The 18983-nt window shown below is 40.1% G+C and overlaps 1 protein-coding gene across 1 annotated transcript in view; it reads right to left on the bottom strand.

Annotated features, from left to right (window-relative positions):
- The window catches only part of adamts16 (ADAM metallopeptidase with thrombospondin type 1 motif, 16), a 172249-nt gene that overhangs the window by 36718 nt on the left and 116548 nt on the right, over positions 1 to 18983 (bottom strand). The window contains exons 4-6 of the mRNA XM_074683267.1: positions 12771 to 13117; positions 3373 to 3772; positions 842 to 1044 (exon numbers count right to left, since the gene is read on the bottom strand). Of these exons, the coding sequence (XP_074539368.1) occupies positions 842 to 1044; positions 3373 to 3772; positions 12771 to 13117 (950 nt within the window). The remainder of the gene's footprint in view (positions 1 to 841; positions 1045 to 3372; positions 3773 to 12770; positions 13118 to 18983) is intronic.

Below are 18983 nucleotides of genomic sequence, written 5' to 3'. Positions count from 1 at the left end.
AACTTCATTTCAAATCAGAATTAGTTATGGCTACTCAACATCATCTGAAAATGGCATTTGCTTTTCCCGATGTATGTTATTTTAAGACAATAGGACACTGTGTGAGCCAACTAGCTAATTAGCCTTTGCTAAAATTAGAGTGCTAAAACAGAAATAAAACAAAACAAAGTTGCAGCTCTTGTATACGTATAAATCTGCTCTTTTATTATGGATAATAGTAATAGTCTACTGAAAATATGTGAGGTGTGTTTAGTTTAGAATACCTGTAATCAGATGTGAACAAGTTACTATTTTCCACACAGCATCAACATGCTAACATACTTTAAAATTGTAACATGCTAACATAACATGCTACAATTAATCTTAGTTTTAAGACAGCATAGGGGGAGGTTAAATATTTTCAAGAATGACACTCTAACTTACATTAACTGTAATTTCATGATACGGAATTTAAAAAAAAAATAAATAAAAAAAAATAAATAAAAAATAAAATGACCATGCTACTAGCTTGTTTGAAACAGTTAGCTAGCAAATGTTACCACATTCTGTACACCTCTAGTTTTTTTTTCTTCTGGTTCCTTACATGCTAACATACTTTCAAAGTGTAACATGCTAACATTATATGCTAAAATTAATCCTAGTTTCAAGACAGCATAAAGAGGAAGTTAAATATTTTCAAGAATGACACTCTAACTTACATTAACATGTTAAATAACCATGCTACTAGCTTGTTTGAAACAGTTAGCTAGCTAATGTTGCCACATTCTGTACACCTCTAGTTTTGTCTTTACTTCTAGTTTCTGCTACGTTAGACAAATGACTTATAACTAGACATTCTTACCATATTCAGCACAGTTAAAACATAGGTGGTAATGTTCTCATGGCCATGGTTGTCCATCATCTTTTTGTCCACCACCACCAGCATCTCCACGTTGAGCCCCCGGTTGGCATGGTTCTTCATCAGCACTGCTCTTCTGTTCCGAGGGATGAACTTGTACTCATCTGGAAGAATAAAGGCGTCCTCTCCTGGAGGTTTAGGCATGTCTAAAAATACATGAAGGAAGGAAAATCTTAATAAAATGAGTGTTCATAGATGGAAAATTGAGCAGCAAATAAGAGAAGACTACATAGTTTTATGAATTACATTGCTGCAGAAGGGTCAAAATGATTAAAAGCTAACTACTTTTGCAGTATACTGCAAGCTGTGAATGATTTATGAAAGAAAAAACAATTGTGCCTGTAATAGCAATTTAAAAGTAGTTATGACACCTTTTACAAATATACAACACTTCCTTCTTAGATAATTATATGTTGTGTAATATTTGAAATGACGGTGCAGCCACAAGTGTTACCCACACAACTCTGACAAGCAGCAGACAACCATTTGGATGATTAACTACATCCTTACCTACATGACCTGATGTCATCACTAACTGCAAACTGAGCTTTTTGCTGCTGTTGAATCTGGCAGTGGGGTGTGTTATGTTACTGTTAAGTAAAGTGTGAAAACAGCATATGGCTGTAAATTAGCAGCAGCTGAAGCAAGGAAAATTTTCTGTATTTGCCACAAATATGAGCTCTATCATTTCAGTGTAACTGTGAAATACATCTCTGGATCATTAATGATACTGTAGACAAAATGTGTGGTGAAGTTGAACATTTTAATCCATGAGGTTGCTTATTTTTGTTTTTGCGTGTAGCTATAGGGAATTTTAGATATTGGCCTAAAGTGTGTCAGTGTGTCAGATTTCTTACCCCCTAAGGCAAAGCTTAATTCAAAAAGATAATGACGTAAGCTGGGATGAATTCCAAACACAATCTTGTTGTGATAACTTATCATCACTTAAAGTGAACATGTGACTCAATCTTTAGATCAAATGCGTGGTTCTGACCTGTTTTAACTCTCCTTTGAAGCTTCCTCACCTTTGGGAAAAACGTCACACAACCATGTCCAATTTACTCTCTGACATGAGGTCAATAGTACAAATAAGTCAAAGCAGAGCACAGCCAGAGAGTATTTCAGCCAATCGTGACAACATCATCTTAAATCTAAATTTTTTGTTATCTCTGGTTATCAAAGCTTTCACCCACCACTGCCTGGGGCAGAAGAAGCATAAAGACTAGAAAGTTTGCTTACATAGGTGGAGAGCAGGTGAGTGACCAAAGTGCCTTTTTGTATAAAACATGGCACAGGTGTTCACTGATGTCATCCTTTTGGAATGTAAACATGGGTGTGTTTTCAAAAGGGACAGATGGCTGTGGTTCTGGAGGGTAATAGTGGTGGTGGTACCTGTCCAATTCCTTCTTGCTCTCTCACAAGTAATACCTGGGTGACTCCCACAGTCACAGCAGATCCTGTGGTAATTCCCCCAAAGCAATGTAAAGTTGACATAAAATAGGTTATGTTACTGTTATTACTAAAACAATGAATTTATGTTTACGCTTTTCAGAGGGTTTCTATTTCATCTTGTGCAATACAAGTCAAAACTTTCGCCTTATATTTCCCAACGTCAGGATAACATCAATTTGCCAACATGTTGAACTGCTTTAGTGTCCATAGGTAAAACTTGCTTTTAAATTCAGATATAACACGTCATTTTATTAACAAAAACATTAGCACCAAGTCTGGGTCTGTTTAATTTAATTCAAGTTTAATATATTTAAATTCTATTATAAAATTATACATCACATGTTGTTGCTAAGACATCATTTTTGTACTCTGTGAACTTAGCCTCAGCAGCACTTACACATGATAATGCTGGCATTCATTGAAACACTACTGATGTGGTGACATATAGATGACTGTGTTTCTCCTTACACCAACCAACCACAGCACAGGGAGGTGGACTGCCAACAGATTTAATTAATGGGAAAGGTCAATAAGAAGAACTATTATTCCATGTCAAGTCTTTGTTTTCTGTCCATGACACTGTAAGTGGTGTGATAATAAGTCTTTGAGCTCAAATGAGTAATTTGGTTTTATCTGGAGAATTAAAGATAATGTGTGAAGTCACAAATGTGTTTAATTTAAAACATGTGTCTGGCCTTAAATGTTCTAATTCAAGAGTCAAACTATTAGTTTTATTTCAGAGGTTGTTAAGGACACTGTGACAACATGGTAATTTTCAGGACAGAACTTCTTACATAATCTGATTTGTGAAAAAGATTCAAGTGGACTGAACAAAACTTCATAACTAGATTTGTATTGTTAAACTGTCATCATGATGAAAAAGTTAACTGTCTGTGTCTGAGTTTGATTATTCCATGTGCCAGAAGCAGTTGTGACATGTTTCATATGAAGAGCTGATACATGTGAAAGCAGTCTGTAATAATGCTACATGTAGATAAAAATGAGAAATTGCCCTTACATACATTTCTTCCTTCTCCCACAGAAGTGTTGCCTCTGCCTCTCTCCGTGCCTGTACTCATTGTCATGGCGATGGCCGTTGCGGTGATGCTCCACCTGGTCCCTGTGTGTGTTGTCGTTATTGTTGCCATGGTTCTGCTCTTCGTTAACTGTGTTGTAGCTGGTGTCTGTTTTAGAGTTTGTGGATCTCTTGGAGACCAAGTGTCCATGTGATTTACGATGAGCTGAATCTGTTGAAGTCCTCTGAAGCACTTGGGGCTCATGACCCAGCAGGGACCCCCTCTCACTCTTGTAGAGGATGTGTGGCTGGTGGCTGAAGGGTGCTGTGAAGTTCTCTGTCTCAGCGAGGCTGCGGGGCACAGGTCTGAGGAAGTAGTCTGCATCCTGTGTTCTGATCAAACCTGACTAGAGGCAAAACAGAGAGTACCATTAGCTTTATCTCTTTCACCTGTCTAACCTGGGTGTTATATTGTATGCACTGAGGCTACAGAGATACTTCAAACAAACATTTGAATTTCGCTGCCCTGCCTTTATTGTGCATCTTGTAAATTATGATTATTGAAAAAGAGCCCAAAGGTGCAGTAATAGCCTAATTTGGCTCTTCATTTAGCTTCCCAATCCGTCTCTGTCAGCAGTAAGTCAAATCTGAGTCATGGGTCAATGCGTATGTGACCTCTGTGTGGCTCAAATACTGGCCGTGTTTCTTCATGTTCAACATCTGTTTAGCTGGTCAGGGTCAGATGTTATCACAGGAAAATCTAAATAAGACTCAGTCAGATAGGAAGAGTTCAAACAAAAGGAAAAGGCCTGGAGAGAAAATAAGATGACGTTGTTTCCTTATCCATATGCATCAAATCTATCAAAATAAGCAATACAAAAGCATAAGGATATGGCCAGTGACCCATTTTCATAAGAAAAATATGCTCTATGCTATTATTTACATTTCTCGCTCATAAAACTGTAGGAACATTTTAATACATGGGTTATGAGTGGGCTTCACTTCAAGCATTGGTACCTTATCCTTTTAATTCCAGGGGATAAGCCAAAAGAAAGCTAATTTCTCAAGTCTTCAGGTCACAAGTTTCATGAATTGACTTTTTTCTTACCCTTTTCCAATCTTTTAACAAAAGAGACTAAAAAATTTGAGTTTTCAGTAAATTTCAGTCCATGCAGTCCATTCAGAACTTTTCTCCTGCTCTCTTTGTCTCGCCGAATCTCTCTTGAAACACACACCACATCTGTGTTGACAGTCAGCTGGCAAGAGATGTTTGGACTCTAACTGTTCCTGGCAGACGTGATGGTTTTCCTAGAATCTTGTTTTTTTTGTCACTTAATGTTGATTGTGAGAGCCTTATGACTGCGTTCAGTCTGCTGGCTGACAGTAACAGCTGGACACAGGAGGTAGAAGTGAAACTGACTATCCGTAGTACAATTCAACAGAACGATTCTTCTGGAGAAAAATAGCTCATACTGATGTAATTCAGTGATTGTAACTGTGTCAGTGCATACAGTTTTGTGCATTTGACTAGTAGTGTCTTTCTTCAATGATCACGGTTGTTATTATTTCGTAATTGGTCATAATTGCATTAGCGGATTGCCACAAGTGAGGTATTTGATGTTACTACAATGAGACCCACAGCTTGAGTTTTCCCAGTTTATCATCACCAACAAAGACCCCCTCCTCTTTCGCCAGCCTCTCAGTCGCAGATCAGGAAACCAGTGGAACAAAGGTATTTGAAACTGTTACGAATGTATATCAATTGAGTGAAGAATGATAAAGGACAAAGGATACAAGCCAGTATGTAAAGTAGGGACCAATTTGACTGCACAGTTAACTCTTATGCTGTGTGATTTAAAGATACTGATGCTTAAACTTTTCTTAATCCAAGCTCAAAGAGAACAAATCCATGCAAAACGCACAACTCTCTGACTTCTAAAGTCCTACAGATATAAAGGCCTCCATCTGAACAACTTTTTAACTCCTGCTTTTAACTTTTATGCCTTCCCGCACGGCAGTGGAAAGACGCTGTTATTTACAGGCGTGTCTGCGTCAGATAATGATCATTTCCCAGCGTACAGTAACTAGTGTTTGACAGACAAAAAATAACCACAAACATTGTCGTGGAAGCATATTCAAGGACATTTTATGGTCGGAAACTGAGTTTTTGGCCCACTACTCACTGAAATGATTACAGTCTTTGAGGTGTCTTAAAAAAAAGTTGACAAACGCAAAAACAAAACAATGGATAGTTAAAATGATGCCCATGAGCCTCAGACAGACAACATGTTTTGTCTAAAAGTGGCAAGAAATGTCATGTCTTCTCTCTTTGTTGGGGGAAAGACTGGCCCTGGTTTTACTCACCATTCACCGCACCGGTCTGTGAAAACACTGACTTGTAACCCTCATGGATTCTTAAGTTTTTGGAGGGAATACCAAAGAAGATGGGGGTTTAATTACAAAAAAAAGAAGAAGAAGGAAAAAGAGATGCTTTCTCACACACTACCACAATCCTCTGTACTGTAGCTTTCTTTCCAGTGGACGAGAAATAATTCTCACAACAGCCAGAAATGTTGTTTCCAATCACATGTGGCAGCCAGTACGTGATCCTGTCAGCCACATGGCACCTGCCCCGGCGCTGTGTAATCACAGGTGATTGTCATAATTTGGTTCCAAGTCACGGTAAGGCCTCTGACCTGAACTTTGCTGCTGTCAACCTTTTAATTGTCTGTGCTCTCCCTCTGTCTAGGTGGGTGGTTTTGGGGGTTTGCTAACCACTCGGGTGTTAATCCACAGACACAACAGGATGCTGTGTGGTGGTAAACACATAGATTTGTGCCAATTTGGCTTTTCAGCTGGGGGCTTGAGACTTTTGGAGGGAATGAAGTAAAAGAAAGTTTCCATTTTCATGTTGTTTTTTATCACAGAGGATATTTTTCATCATCTTGTTCCAACAGCAGTAAAATAAGATGGGAAAGATAAGAGGTAAAGGAGATCTATGATGGAAAAGCACGATCGTGGAGCTCACACCTGCAGTCTCTGGACGGCTCTGTTAAGTTGGGAGTTTCATCAGAATCTGTCAAGTTCTGATGTCTGGAGCTGACAAGATCTGGTTGACATTCAGTCTTAAAAAGAACTGTACAGGGTTGCATTACCTCCAGTGTGATCATGTCAGCAGTACACTATGTAAGAAATCCCCAAAGGTGGCCTTTCTTTCTCTGATATTAATGCCTGCATTAAACAAAACATTATTTTCACTGCTTGAGGCGTGCCCAATTTACACATGTACATCATGACTTCACTGTTTGACTGCCACTTCTGTCTTTTCCTCTTTGCACAGCTTGCATGTTTTACACTGTGCAGCTCATACATTCAGTCTGCATTGTCTTTAACTTCAGGGTGAAACTGATTAATTGGCTCTTGTTTTAGAGTCCTGGAGATCTTCAGGAGGCTTAAAAAAGGGGTCGATCCCAGAATCCCCAAACAAACTACACGTTTTTTTAGATAAGTTTTGTATTTTTACTGTAGTGTATTAATTCTCTACTAACAGTACAACCATTTCTATTAACCTGAATTTTCTAAAAAATGTTCTTTAGTCGTAGCCAAGTTGAAGGTTTTAATAATTTTTTATTTTTTAAAAGCTTCGTATGAGGTGATCATATGTAAATCAAAAGAGCCGAGAAAGCAAGGGATGAGCCTGCATGGTTTGAATTTAAAGCATCATTATAACAAGAAGCACAAGTCCCTCTCTGAACATCCTTTTTTTTCCTCTCGTTTTAGTTCTGTGGCTGTCACAGTAACTGGATGAGCTGTCTCTCCTCATTGCTCATGTTGCTTTAAGTGTTTTGCCTTCATGTTCTTCTCCTGTGTTACAGATATTGAACAAAGATGTCCTGAAGTCTAACTTGCCTTGGTATGTTCTGTGTGTTTCCAGTGCATGCAAACGCTATATCCAGTGTGCAGAAAAAGCTTCCCTTTATATCCAGGACCCATTTGAGAAATTGTACAGAAACCATATGTTACAGCAAAACGCATAATGAATTTTTAAACAAAGCAACATGCATTTTCCACAACACATAATCTTCCTATGATGTTTTCAGTTTGTAAACTCAGCACAGTCTTGAAGCTTATATTTGGCCCGACATAAAACAACACGTATCTGTCACTTCCTCTGAGTATGAGTGCATGCGAGCCTCTAAGTTAAGAGATTAGGTCAGCTAGAGCCTTTCCTAAATAGCCAAAGTCATCAGATTACACAGTGCGCTCTACGAGGTGCAAATAGCAGTCATAAAATGCTGAAACACTACTTGGGAGGGTGCAAACAGCTGGACTCTGTGGAGTCAGACGCATCCAGACAGGCAGCAACAGGAACGGGGGAGGGGGGCGGGAAAAAAGCGGTAGGAAAACGGAACTGAGGGGGGAAGCTTTCAGTGCATTACAAGGTGCACCTGACTATGTGGAGTATATGGTTCTCTTCTTTTTCCAGCTACCTTCTTTGAGTGGGCATCTAAGTAATGTCTCTAATTCTTAAATTTTGGTGCACATTCGCTTTTAATTTGAGTCCAGCCACATGACAGATACAGACAGCCCTGGTGGTTTGTTTGGTATAAGGAATAAAAACCAGATTTGATCATTCACTATCCTTTGTTTCATTTTTCTGTAGCATAAACAAAAAAGTTGCACAAAATTTTGATTGAAAATGCAAAAAAGTAACGGCCCCAAATGTTCTTAAATAGCTCAGCAAGTCTTCAGTGTGTTTATTTTGTTCAAATTGGTTCCCTGATGAACACATTTCTAGCAGCTGAAGGCAGGCGTTCAAACTCTTGCTGAGTGCTGACAGGACTTATTGGAAAATTGGGAATGAAGCTCTGACATTGAACCTCAGTGCTAGACACCCTTCCTTAATCAATTAGCTGTTTCACTTCAAGCTGTTCTTAAGTCATGTGTTGGCAGGCGATGTGCTCATTACATAAACTGGAGGTCTATCAATTTGGAAACAACACATTTTCCTAAGTCTCACTGACGTGTGCACATGACTCTTCTTTGTGTTAATGAAAAAACTTTCAGTACATGATAAAACTACCGACAATCCTTTAAGATCACTTGACGGATCTAACTTTGTGTTTTGAAATTGGTTGGAGCTACTTGCCAAGACCACACAGCTTGCTGATCAAAGCTTCATCATATCAGTGAACCATCCTTCATATATTCTTGGAAATCCCAGAGGTGGGACGAGTGTGCTACATTCTTTTATTACTACTACTACAGAGCTTGAGGCAAGGAACACACCCGACCTTTTACAAGAGGAAAACACATGACATATGTGGCAGGACAACTTGCAGTGTTTCTCTTTGGTACAAGAGAAAGCTGCTTTAGATATCTGAGTAAAAATGGACAAGACCTGCATAAACTAATAAATGTTGATCTGTGGCATGAAAATGTGTTAAAACAGACAAAACATGGTTTAGTGTGAAACTCTTAAAGACTTTGCAAAGGAAAACAGGTTCATGTAATACTTATGATTACATATAATACGAAAAAATTAAAGGTAATCCACACAGCAAAACATGAATGTTGAATACCTATATAAGGAAGTTAAAAAACTGCAGTCTCATGAGTGATCACTGAAAAATGACTCCAAAAGACATGAGATCAAACTTAAGAGTAAAAGTTTCAGAGTTAAGAGTCCAAAAGTAGAAGTGAAAGGTAAAAAGTTATGCATCAAAAGGAGCCCCTGAAGCTGGGTTGAATTACTCTCGTGCTTGTTTCCCTCAAAACCCCAATACTTGGTCTTTTTCAGGGGGGTTATGTTTAAAGAATTCATGCATTCTGAATTAATTTTGCAAAAAAAGTTTTGTATAATCAAGGGCATGGTTTATTTGCCTGAGAGATTTGCACATGAAACCGAAAGTTTTAGGCAAGATTAAGTTTAGCTCAACTTATTTTCTAAAAGTGATTATTTCTAAGGAAAACTTTGTGCCAAACCAGCCTATACATGCTTAGATGAATTACTGCATTTAGGGTGAAAGTGGTTGTCCATTAGCCTGATATTGTCACTGCTAAAGCTTGGCTTAAAACCAAAATAAGATGTCATATATGAGGAAAAAAAGGAATCATGTTCCATGCCTGCATGGCACTCTCTTCACCCCTCAACTCCCTCACCCCTATAAAAGCCAAACTAAAGAGGATTACGCTGCAGCATAAAGTCGACACAGTGAAGGACCTACTTTATGATCTCCCCTTCCACATGTGTGTCCCTGTGCAGATTTCAGACTCTTTGGCAGGTGAACAGAGTCAGAGGGATTGGACTGCTTCTTCTATTCTTGCTTGAAAGTAGGAGATTTTTTATGGTTGAACTCTTTACTGTCATTAAAAGGGGGATAACCACTATATGGGCTGCCAGACGGGGAGAGTTGAAAAGGCAACTTATGCAAAAGCTTTACAACCTAACACTCCGTACAAGGGGGGTTTTCAGCACTTCAAATGCCAGGGAGGGACCAATGACCCTTATAGACTTCAATCTCAACATTTCTCATTCTTTAATCCTACATTGCTTTGCATCCATAGATCCCCTGAGAAAGAAACTAAAATAAAAGCTCTACAAGTCTTTAAAAGTGTAGATGAAACCCTTTACATGACTGTCTGACAGCTACAAAGACTTCAGGCGTTTTATATATAGATGCTGGCATTGATAATCTTTCAGGACTTACTATGACCAAGACTTTCTTACCGAGTCATTTAATCTTTTATTTTATCCCATCCTGTGTATTTAATATGCTTTTGGTTTTGCTTTTTCCTGGCTTTGTAGCAACTGTGCCAAATGTGGGTTCAAGGTCAGTTTCCATGTTCAGAAGAAAAAGCAATATTTTCTCTCACAATGACATGACAAAAATAGAAAGAAAAAAAGAAAACGTTAAAAAAAGAAAACAACACTGATGAAGTAGCCTCATTAAGACAATTTTGTGTTGCAGCTGGGACCAGGTCCTCTCACTGATACAATTATTGATCCATGCCTTTGGTCAATATTTACTTCCCTCCATCCAAATAGAAACCTGACCAAAGTGCAAGGTCTCTCGAGAACTCGAAGGTGGCCCACTGAACTTTGTGACCAATTTTGACCAGTCATAGATATTCAGAGTAGAAACACCACAGAACTCAAGTATCGTATGTTTCAATAAGAGTAAAAACAGAAACACAACAGCAAGAAGACCAATGTAAAACTCATTTACATGAATTATTGAGGTCATGCAGAGAAATGTATGGAAATATGCATTTTGGCATGTGATTAGAGAGTAATCTTGATTCATGACAACTATCTTAAGCTTTCCCAAGGAGTGTACATACTTTTGTCTGCTGATGTACTCGCTTTGTTTTCCCTCATTACCATCAGAAAGTCAGATTCTCATTGATGCTCTGACCCAGTCCATCCTAGCCAGCCTCAGTCGTGAGAACCACATTTACAGTCTCTGCAGTCCTGGACCTTTTGGCTGAATCTTTTATTGGGATCTGGTCTGAGATGCAGACATGCACACACACAAAGACACACTCCCTCTCCCTCTTTCTATCTTACACACATGCACACATACACACACAGATGAAGAAGCATCCCTGGAGAGGTGCCATTCTCTGTCTGTGTTTAAAGAGAGGGAGTTCTCAGGCACAACAGTGGTCCGGCACAATGAAACACAAACAGAAAACCAAAGAAGACAAGCCTGAAATTCACTGAAAAGCACCAAAAAACAGAAAGTGGAATTAGGTGATTTTGTTTTTTAAGCAATTCCTTGGATACTATCTTGAGAAAAGAGTTTACTGATGATAAAATCCTATTTTTCTTCTCAAATGAGGTCCTCCAGATGCAAAGTTTATACGACCACAACTCTGAATGTTCTAAAGCCTCAGTTCCTCTTTAAAACTAAGAGCTTCAAGACTCACATAAAAGTGCAAATAAGCAGAATTTTGGAGCTTCCCTGCTGTTCTCCATCTTCAGTGATTGTTGACTCCCAAACAGAACTGTGTTTGAGTTCAGATCAGAAGGGATTAATGTGCATTCATAAAGTCTTTTGTTTTCCCCAGACGACTAAGGGGCCTCGTATCAACTTGGGGTCTGACTGAGCTGGAGCTGCTTCGTTTAGGCTTAGTGTCAATCTTACAGTAATGCTTCTTTGTCTTTATGCAGATGAAGGAGACCACCAAGGTAAGAGCTGAAGCTCAGCCAACAATCTCAGAATACACAGTAAATTTTAGCAATATGAACCAATATCTAAAATGACTTTTAATGGGATGGTTTTTGATTTTTAATAGAAAGAAAGTAACAAAACTAAAAGCTGGCAGTACAGAGTGTCGGTCCACACACTGTAATGCATACATATCTGATGACCTTGAATTAATATGTCATCTTAATGGTTTAATAGGATTTAGATTGATGTTAATCATGCTTCTATGGCTATAACTTATGCATAAGCTTTCCAACAAGTTCCAAGACACTTCACCTAAATTTGCTTAATTTGCTGTTTTCTTTTCATACAGGCTCTCCTAAATGATGTCAGCTTGGCTTGACCAGCAAAGATCATTTCTCCTGAATAGAGGATCAAAGAAGACCATTCAGAAAATGCCACTTAGGGCTCAGAAATATTCAATCAAAAATAATATCCATGAGCTGTACTCAACTTGTTTGCCATGAAAGTGGTCAAACATGATGGTTCATGCCAAATGAAATGATGAATTACCACCAAAACATTGTTTTGGCTGGCATACCTTTTCTGAATTTCCCAGGCTAATTAACCAAACATTCTGGGACATTTCACAGACTTGACTTTTCCATTCATTAGTGATTTATTAGCCGATTTAGGCAAAAGTGCATTACACATGGGATGAGCCAAAACTAACAGTGTACCAAAGACTGTAGCAAGGCGCTACTGTGCATGACTCACCACCTTGGGTTTTAGAGTCAACTTGTGTAAAGTGTAAATCAATATTCTGACAGTTAATGTGCTGATTAAAGTGATGTATGAAAGGCAGCTTCACAGAAGCAAACCAAAAAGTCTGCTTGATGGATGTGTGGGTGTCAAAGAATTGCCAAACAATGAAAAGATGTCTAAAGAGAGTTTCCTGTAAGGCTGAAATCTGATTCCTTCTCTTCTCCTTTTATGAATTCCTTTAACTTTTTGCATCAGTGCCTATTTCACAGTATTAACTTATCCTGTATTAAATTGTCAACAACAAAAAAAAACCTCTTGGACTTTTTTCAATTGCATTTTCCAAGACACAACATAAAAAACAGCCTTGCTCTGCGGGAACTCAAAAAGAGCCACTTTTCCTTTTCACGAATGCACACCTTCTTACACACTTCCATCCTTCTTATCCAAACCCTCTTGCATTCCCAATTCCCTGCATGCTCACACTCACCATCCCCATGCATGTGGACAGTGCTACCGAGGAGTTGACCCTTGACCTCAGTGACCCCTGGTAAAAGCACAGGTCGTCCTGCTGGTAGGCCCTCAGGCTCTTGGTGCCGTTCTTTCCCAGGACCTGGATGGTGAAGCCAGGTGCGATCAGGCTCTCTGAGTTCTCCTTCAGCTCCATGTGGAAGTCCTGCCCCAAGCCGCTCAGCTGGAAGTAAACAGTTTCACTACTGCTGCTGTCGTCTGGAGTCACAGATCTGCGTCTTCTTCTTCTTCTGTGGTGGTGGGCGACTTCATGAGAGATGTAAACACCTTGGTGGTTGACCTCATATGGGGATACAAGCTCATATTCTAATGAGGGATGAAGAAAGAAAGGAAAAAGGGTGAGAAAAATATTATGAACAATTACACAACAAGTTTAACTCTAAGTTTGAATGCACACAGTACTGATGGAGATTAACCTACGGAAGTGATGCTGCTGCTGTCATGGGCTATGTTATACATCAAGATAAAAGATGCTTCACTGTCCTTGTGGTCAATGTAGTCTACCCTTGCCCACTCAATTTGCTGACATCATTCACTGTGATTTATTGCTCCCTGAGTCAGCTGTTACCTTAAGTGCATCATAGAGACACTGAATAAAAACCACATCCTCCTACCTCCCTTTGCATGTTTTCCTTGACCTGCATCATATACTTTTGCTGGCAGGGTCACGAAAGAGTTACAAGAAGAGGAAGGGTTTCAGACAATTCCACCATTGCTCCTTCCGTGGAGAGTGAATCATATCTGACCTGTGTGTTTTACGGCAGTTTTTTTTTACTACAGCTGAAGGCCATATAACTGCAGGTCATAAAGGAAAATGGTGGCAGGTCACAAGCCCGGCCTCTTTAAATCAGTTAATTGACTAATGGCACACAGAAACGGCCCCGTGAGTAAACACAACGGGGACTGACTCCTGTAGATGCACAGATATTGGTTTTCAAGAGGACATTATGACAGAGTGCGGCAGTTGTCAGTCCTGTGAGATTTAAGGAGCTGGCATATTGTCAGAATGAATGTGTGAGGATTTGGGTTATCTTTAAGGCTTACATGCTCACTGCAACAAAATGTGTTAAACTGTGTCCAACTGTTGCTTGGAGACCAAAAGAAGCTTTTCAAGCTCGGATCTATGTGGTTATAAAGGGAGCACACTTTGACACATAATGCCTGGTATAATCTTAGAATCTATCCACAACTTCTGACAACAACAAAACCTCTGGCAGTAATGTTAACACTTTGGGAAGGGTTTCGGGGTAGTCAGTGGTTATTCAGATAAACAAAAAGAGCAGCAGCAGTTTCCCAGAGAAAGACTACGTTTGCCTTCCTTCCCTTTCCACTAGTGGTTTTTGTAATCACACTTGCAACTGGATATGTGAGAAGAGTGAAGAGATGACCTCTCCGATCTGATTGTTAGCCGTGCATGTAGAGATATCACACATCTGTTTATAGAGACAAGTGGAAAACATATTCCTTATCAAATGACAGCGAATGCATTCTCTTTTTTTTCCCTTTCCACACCGGCTGCTTTTGTGCATGCAGCCAAATCTTGCTGAAACCCTCATGCACAATGATACTCAAGTGGAAACACATCTTCAGACATTTACACGGACACTATCCATCTACAAATTATGCAATGCATACACTTTAAAAGAATGATGAATCTCTAAAATTGTTGCAGATTTTGTAACCCTGCGGTAAAAGTCATCCCAAGGATGGCCACCCTGGCTGTCGCAGAACGATACATGGCTGCTTAATCTGCACAGAAATAACAGCAACCTTGAACTTACAGTCAACAAGAGCCAGTGTCAGTTACTGTACAGTATGACCTGCATTAGCAAGCCTGAATAATGAGTAAATATAGCACAGAGACAGACATGTTTTGCCTGAGCAGGGAGAAACATGCAGGGTGACAGACAGTGTGTCATCACTGGCAGTGTGAATGCCTGAGGTTTGAACTTGGATATTTGCTGCATCTTGAGGCTGACTAATGCCTCCCTCCATAACATGTCATACACTTATTAGCTGATGCTTTTATTTAAAGTACCATGCATTAGAGTTTTGTTGCGTGGGGAAGGTAGGAAGCAAACCTCAAATCCTCACAATGTTGCACGAGAGAGAAAGAGCACACACACACACACACACACACACACACACACACACACACACACACACACACACACACACACACACAAACAGGTCTCAAGGATTTTGTTGCAGACAGAAAAATGTCTTCTCTGTCTTTGTTTGTCCACCCACCCCCAGCACACACACACACACACACACACACACACACACACACACACACACACACACACACACACACACACACACACACACACACACACACACACACACACACGCACACACACAGTTACACCTAGTCCACTATGTTTGTTCCGCCTTAACTCAAAGCCCAGCTGCAGTGACCCATGTCTGACGGTATACAAACAAAGAGTCTGCGGGAACAGAGCATGCACACTTACACATATCTTGTCTGATGGACTGAGACAAGATCTTGCAGTGGGTAGTTTGTTGGTTTAGTGGCTCCTGAGTGCCATTAGCACTGATAGGGGGTCTAACCAGTGGGTGCCTATGGGCTTACACGTAACAAAAGACTAAACATGTGAACTTTGTCCTCACCCAAGCAGTATGAATGTTAAACACATTAAGCCTGGGCTCGAGCTGTTAAAGCTCTGGTTGTGAGATGATCTGAAACAGAAGGAAGGGTTTCCCCTCATTGCAGATCCACATCATCTCCACATGTGCACAGAAATTGAGTTTTGATGTTTGTTTATTTGTTTATTTGTGTGCTTTTCATGGCAACTTGGAAAAAGCTTAGACAAAGGAGAGTGTACAGCCAAAGTAGTTGCTGACTCAGCGCCACATGGGGTGACATCCACAAAACAAAGAACAGATGAAAGTGTCACACTCGCTGCTTGCAGCAATTAGTCTATTGACTCAAGCAAGTTTAGCGTATCTTCATTGAAAGATTTTGTGACTCCCGAGTGGGTTCTAAAATTCTTACAGTATCATAATTCAGAAAGAGCCGCTTCATTGCACCATTCAGCAGATTTATCAATGCAACATGATGATATTTTGACTCAATTACCAGCTATTGCTCAAAGGAGTCACTAATCTTTGTTCATGAAGGGTTATTTATGGAAAATGCTGAGCAAAATCGAACCAAACAAAAATGTTTATGACGCTGTGAACTTAATTTGAGCTGCACTGCTGGAGACACTGATGGCTCTGTGTCAGGGTGCAGATCGCCCCCTAGCGGTAAAGAGTGAAAACACACCGCGCAGGTGAGCTCTGTGTGGTGATGCTAGACTTCGGAGAGAGACCTTAATTTAGATTTAATTGTAGCATCATGTATTAACAGTAGGCTGATCACGATGCTCTCGCTCACATACGTGGAAGAGGGGACATTGTAATCACAGATACTGGAGTTTCTGCACTACACTTTGAACAACACTTACCTGTATGTTGAGGTAAATTGAGAGATTGCAGCAGCAGGGATTCAACACTATCACCACCATCATTAAAAACCACGCTCTGTTAAGAAAAAACGTCAAATCATGACACTCGTCGTGCAAAATCACGGGGGAAATTATGCATCTTAAGAAATCATTTAAAGCGTGACAACTTTAAGAACTTTGCATGCAATTAAAGATTATTCAACTGACTTACTCTGCTGAGTGTAATGTAGCAAAAGAAATGAAAAACGAAGAACAGCTGAGTCCAGGTTCTCCAATCTGCGTAACTCCACAAAAAAGCCATTCCTGCGGATCACCTTTACGCACGAGCTGAAATCTCAGTGACCCTGCAGCCTGAAGACAGTTCAAAGAGTTTTTACTACCCCAGTCCAGCAGCAACTCTGCAGAAGGATTTGTTCTGAATGAAGCATCAATCAGTTTCAAATGCAGGCTTCTTCTTCGCTGGTGCCACTTAAGTTTCCATTCATTTCCATGCGCAGCTTCCCCACGCGTAAAAATGTTTGAACACGAATCCCTTCTCCCTGCGAGTCATTTTCCCCTTTTTCTGTCCGCCAAGTATCCAAAAGTCTCCAACTTACTCTGCTGTGCGCTCTCCCTCTCCCCAGTGACCCCCGCGGACCATTTTGACTCCCAGTGAGATCATGTGATTGTCTTAAATAGGCTGCGTCTCGACTTGGCAGAAGCAGACTTCTATGAAAGACGCACTGAGCCCGAATCTGTTTTGCGCTGCTGAGAGAGCACTGAACACAGGGCTGCTGAAGACCCCCCCTACTCTCTCTGGATGTTTGTATTTTAGGGAGGGGGTGGGTAAGTACAGCCTGTAGCCAATCACATTTGACACCTGTGCTGAGAGATGGGTTTGTGCTAGTCCATCTCTCAGGTTGCAGAAGGATGTGTGTGAAGGTGTGTGAAAAAAAAGAAAACAGGATACATTTTCTGTTTTCTTGCTGAGGATGGAGGCGATTTGATTTTCTCCTCACATGCCCCCTAAAGCAAGAGGGCAGCAACCACTGTTTATGTTTTTCCACTTCAAGTCACTTTAAAATGATGTTACATTTGAAGTATCAATCAGAGGAATGAAAAATCCAGTAGTCTAGGCTCTGTAACCCAAACGTGACTAAGAGATTACACCCTGAAGCAGGTAATCAGTAATTTGTGATGGATTACCCTCTGAAATGTAACCTATGACCCTATTTAATCCGCTCGTCATTCTCCCCATCTCTCCTGTATTCCGCAGCTGCACTGATAGGCAGCGTGCCAACATTTCTAAACTCCCCACAATCATTCATGGGAGTGCTTCAGGAGTGTGGGAGCCAAGGGGAGTAGGGAGCACTTGTTTCATATTCTGGAGCATTTTATCCCCCCCACCCCCCAAAAAGAAAACCAGATGAGTTTTCTGCTGTGCGGCAGAAGAAAGCAATGTGTGACGGTTTACGGTGTGATCTTCTTGGCACAGATTCAGAGAGTGAGAGGAATCAGAGGTGAACCATGGATGGACTATGGGGTTCTACTCTTCGTTTTACCAGTAGACTCTGCCCCTACAAGCTTCCATTAAACTCCCCTCAAACTCTCCACAACCCCCCTCTCTGATTCCCTCTAATCACCCTTTTATTCTGCTCTTGGTCCCCACTATCTCCTCTCAACTCATCTGCTATTTCTTGCCAAACCCCTGTGACAAGTCTATTCAAATTTGATGACTTTTAATCACTTAAAAAAGAAATTCAACTCTAAATCACTGATTTCTGGTTGGATTTTGGACATGAATTATAAGGGACCTGCCATAAAGAAAAACAGTAATGTCCTCAAGAGGGTCCTCAAACTATGATTGGGTCCTGAAAAAGTCGCTCTGGTTGAGTAGTTTGCTTTTGTATGTTATATAAGTGCATCAGTATATATTTCAGTTTGCTGCTTAACTTTTCTCACACAAACTCAAAAAGACAGCAGGGCAGTTTTCACTGGAGAAAAAGCATTTCACATTCATAGTAGAATACGAAAAAAGAGATAAAAGGTTCTGCTCACACAGAGGTTACAAGGTTAACAAAAATGAAACATTCTCAGGTTAGGTAGATTAAGCTAAACATGCTCGGCTGACGTTTTTAATGAGCTGTTAACAACATGTTTGCTCCGTCTTGTAGCCCTGACATCTTATTCTGGTTAGATACCAGCAGACCGTTCACATAGGTTGTTTTTCAGGTGTTCAGAAAAGCAGTAAAAAGCCATTAAGAAAGGAATCTGGAAAAACGAAACAGTATCACATTTCAGCATTTCAGAAGGAGTGATGAGAGAAGACCTTTATGATAAATTACAGTGAGCCATGGATGCCAGAGGTACAGAAACTAGACCTAAAAGTGGGACAGGACCTCAGCTGGAAATGACAGTATACCCTGAGGGCTTCTGCAAGGTGTTCGACCAGTCTTCCAAACTCTATGAAGTCAGGTTCACTCATAATGACACATTTCTTAAACATCAAAACCTAATGACGAAATTCCTCCACATGCATCTCTTGTAGATAAAACTGTAAGAATGTTGATGCAAGAACACTGTCATCTAGAGAGTAATACGTCCTAAGCCTTTAAAACTGATACATATACATAACATACTTCCAGATCTCTTCCGAAGTTTGCCAATTCTGGTTTTAATCAGTGATAAAACACCATCATGAAGACAATTCCTACCATATG

The sequence above is a fragment of the Halichoeres trimaculatus genome, unplaced genomic scaffold, assembly GCF_033239565.1.
Source record: "Halichoeres trimaculatus isolate MK-OKI-2021-1 unplaced genomic scaffold, fHalTri1.1 fHalTri1_scaffold_12, whole genome shotgun sequence".
NCBI lineage: Eukaryota > Metazoa > Chordata > Actinopteri > Labriformes > Labridae > Halichoeres > Halichoeres trimaculatus.
The sequence above is the reverse complement of the archived record's forward strand: the minus strand, read 5'-3'. Positions and strand labels throughout refer to the sequence as shown.